We start from the raw sequence: 2792 nt of genomic DNA, 5'->3' as shown, positions 1-2792 counted from the left end.
ATGACACATTCAAAATGGAGGAGTATTACAGCCTTAGCCCTTAGACTATTTTCTTTACATTTCTGCTTTTAAAAAATGACAAGAAAAAGTGACAAGTAAAAATCCCAGTACAAGAAACTAAGTCCCAACGATACCGACCAGAATCCACCAATGTGAATCCAACTTCAGGTAATTATTCCGGACGGGCTTTGCAGTAACACCACCCGGTAAACGACATCCGGTCGTATCTTACGTATATCCGCTTTCAGGAACAGATTTCCTGCTCGTTTCTCATTTTGCTTCCCCCATTTTTTGCTTGCTGATCTTTTAGCTTCATTCTCGTCAGACTCGGTACTGCAGCGATGCGGGTGTACGTGCTGTTCGCGGTGGCGGTACTGTCCCTGAGCCCGGCGGCGGTGAGTGGAGCCGAGAAGAAGAAGCTGCAGATCGGCATCAAGAAGCGAGTGGACAACTGCCCCATCAAATCCCGCAAAGGAGACGTGCTGAATATGCACTACACCGGAAAGCTGGAGGACGGCACGGAATTTGACAGTAGCATTCCCCGCGACAGGCCTTTCACCTTCACCCTGGGCACCGGCCAGGTGATCAAAGGCTGGGACCAGGGCCTGCTGGGCATGTGCGAGGGCGAGAAGAGGAAGCTGGTCATCCCCGCCGAGCTGGGCTACGGAGACCGGGGAGCCCCCCCAAAGATCCCCGGCGGAGCGACGCTGATCTTCGAAGTGGAGCTGCTGAGTATCGAGAGGAGATCCGAGCTCTGACGAAGAAGAAGGACAGCTTTGAGAACGGTAAGATGTTAACACACCAACACACCAGCCTGAGGGGCAAACAAAGTCTGCAGAATGGATTGCTCCTTTCCGAGTGGTCATTCACCTAAAGGTGGCCCAGATAACATTTTCACAAGTTCAGATCCAGCTAGAAAACAATGTGCAGAGATTTTGGTAATAGAAACAGCCTGACGGCGGAGTATTTTCTGCATTTTTAGCCGTTTGTAAGCAATATCCTTAAAGCAAAAACAGAGCTATATAACTAATGTAACTTATGCATATGAAAAACCTTCAGGATCTGTTCAGGGGATGTTGTTTTACTTTGACTATAACAATATGCTCTTTAACTTTATTTTTCCAGTTTCCAGGAGGTGCTGCTGCATTAAGTGGAGAACAAGTGACACCTGATGAAGATTAAAAGGCAAATGTGAGAGAAGAGTCAGCAAAGCTCCTGTTTTCCTTCTACCAGTTTTGCTTTTTGCTCTGATTCATCGAATTGGAATTGAGGAGATACAAAAACTGACAGTTTGTACCAGCTAAGCTCTAGAGTAAGAGTTGACAGCAAACAGCTACACCCTGTGCTGTGCCGTCTCTTCATCTCATTTCATTTTAATTTTCTGTGAGCGGGTTTATTCACATCTGCACACCTTTTTTGTTTTTGTTTTTTTTGGTGGTGGGGGGGGGTTGTTCAGATAATAATTTGGTGTGAAGTTGGGAGTTGGGTCAGACTAGGATAATTTTTTTTTCACTGTAAGAGTGTGAATTATGTAATAAAATGTTTATTAGTACTTTTCTTGTGTTGATTTCTTTATTTTTTTACTACTTGAAATAAAAAGACTGCATATATTTTTTAGCTAACCCCCAGTTATTTCTATAATTGCAAGGCTGCTTTTTTAAGCAGCCTTGCAATTATTTTTATGGTCTTCAGCAGTAGTTCTGCAGGCTTTCTGTATGTCTTACTAGCATCCTGTTGCAAACATGCAAATTTTGTTTGCGCTATTCTATTTGAAACTAGAAAACCCCAAAATGGAAGACTGTCAGTAGTACGTAGTGTTGACTCATCCTGAAAGAGACAATGGAGCAAAAGGCAGCCAACATCCAAAAAAAGAGCTCTGAATGTCTATTATGGAGCCTGTTACTAGTTTGCCTAAGAGAGCTCAGCTTCAAAAATTAATTAATAATAAGTTCTCACACACACACACACACACACACACACACACACACACACACACTTTCTATTAACAAAATAAGCTACTTGGAAAAAAAAAGCAAAAGAAGGAAGGAAAAGAGGGGCACTGATCCTTTAGTAGCCAATAATAATAAAAGTGCAGTAGCCAATAGCGTGGCACCACATCTCACACAACAGCTGCACCAGTGGTCATGTGACTATGAGTCAGTTTAACAGTAGCAAGCTTTCAGTCTTTTGGTATCCAATTTAGATACCAGAAACAAAAGAAAACACTTTTAAAACTGTAATATTAATGAGTGGAAATCTGTATTTTTCGCATAAAAGCCAAATTTGCTGTTTTATTTATTTATTTTGTTGACTTTTAATTGGTGTGACCTTTCATTAAAATACATATTTTTGTATGATTTTAAATAAATTATTGAAGTTCATTCGTGATTATGCACTTGCACTTGTGTAATAGAAACAGGAGTCAAAATAGTATTTTAATGCTTTTATTCACATTTATTAAATTTCTTTTTTAGGGTTTTGGGGTTTTGTGATTTATGCAAATAGCTCTTTAAAGTGTCACAGACAGTCTGCCTGCTGGTAACAGTGACTGTATTTTGGCGATGACTGAATATCAACCGATGACTTTACAAATCACTGTATGTGTTTTCTACAGTCAGTGATACCAACAGGCGGCGCCATTAACGCGATCTGGAAGTTGCTGTACCCGGACTTATTCAAAGGACGGACACATGAAACGGAAGCAAGGGGCGTTTATCAATATGCGTACTTGTGCGTACTTGCGTTCTCGTGTACTCGTGATACGTCATCAGTCGGAGACCAAGTACTGTTCC

At 41.5% G+C, this 2792-nt stretch overlaps 1 protein-coding gene across 1 annotated transcript; it reads left to right on the top strand.

Moving 5' to 3' along the window:
• The first annotated feature begins 217 nt into the window (after positions 1-217).
• On the top strand, positions 218-1552 carry fkbp2 (FKBP prolyl isomerase 2). The gene is made up of 2 exons (XM_031760238.2): positions 218-785; positions 1126-1552. The coding sequence occupies exon 1, from the start codon at positions 342-344 to the stop codon at positions 756-758; it is 417 nt and encodes a 138-aa protein (XP_031616098.1). The 5' UTR covers positions 218-341; the 3' UTR covers positions 759-785; positions 1126-1552.
• Positions 1553-2792: the final 1240 nt, after the last annotated feature.

Source organism: Oreochromis aureus, linkage group 17 (genome assembly GCF_013358895.1).
Source record: "Oreochromis aureus strain Israel breed Guangdong linkage group 17, ZZ_aureus, whole genome shotgun sequence".
In the NCBI taxonomy this organism is placed as follows: Eukaryota; Metazoa; Chordata; class Actinopteri; order Cichliformes; family Cichlidae; genus Oreochromis; species Oreochromis aureus.
This window is presented reverse-complemented; position numbering and strand designations above follow the sequence as displayed.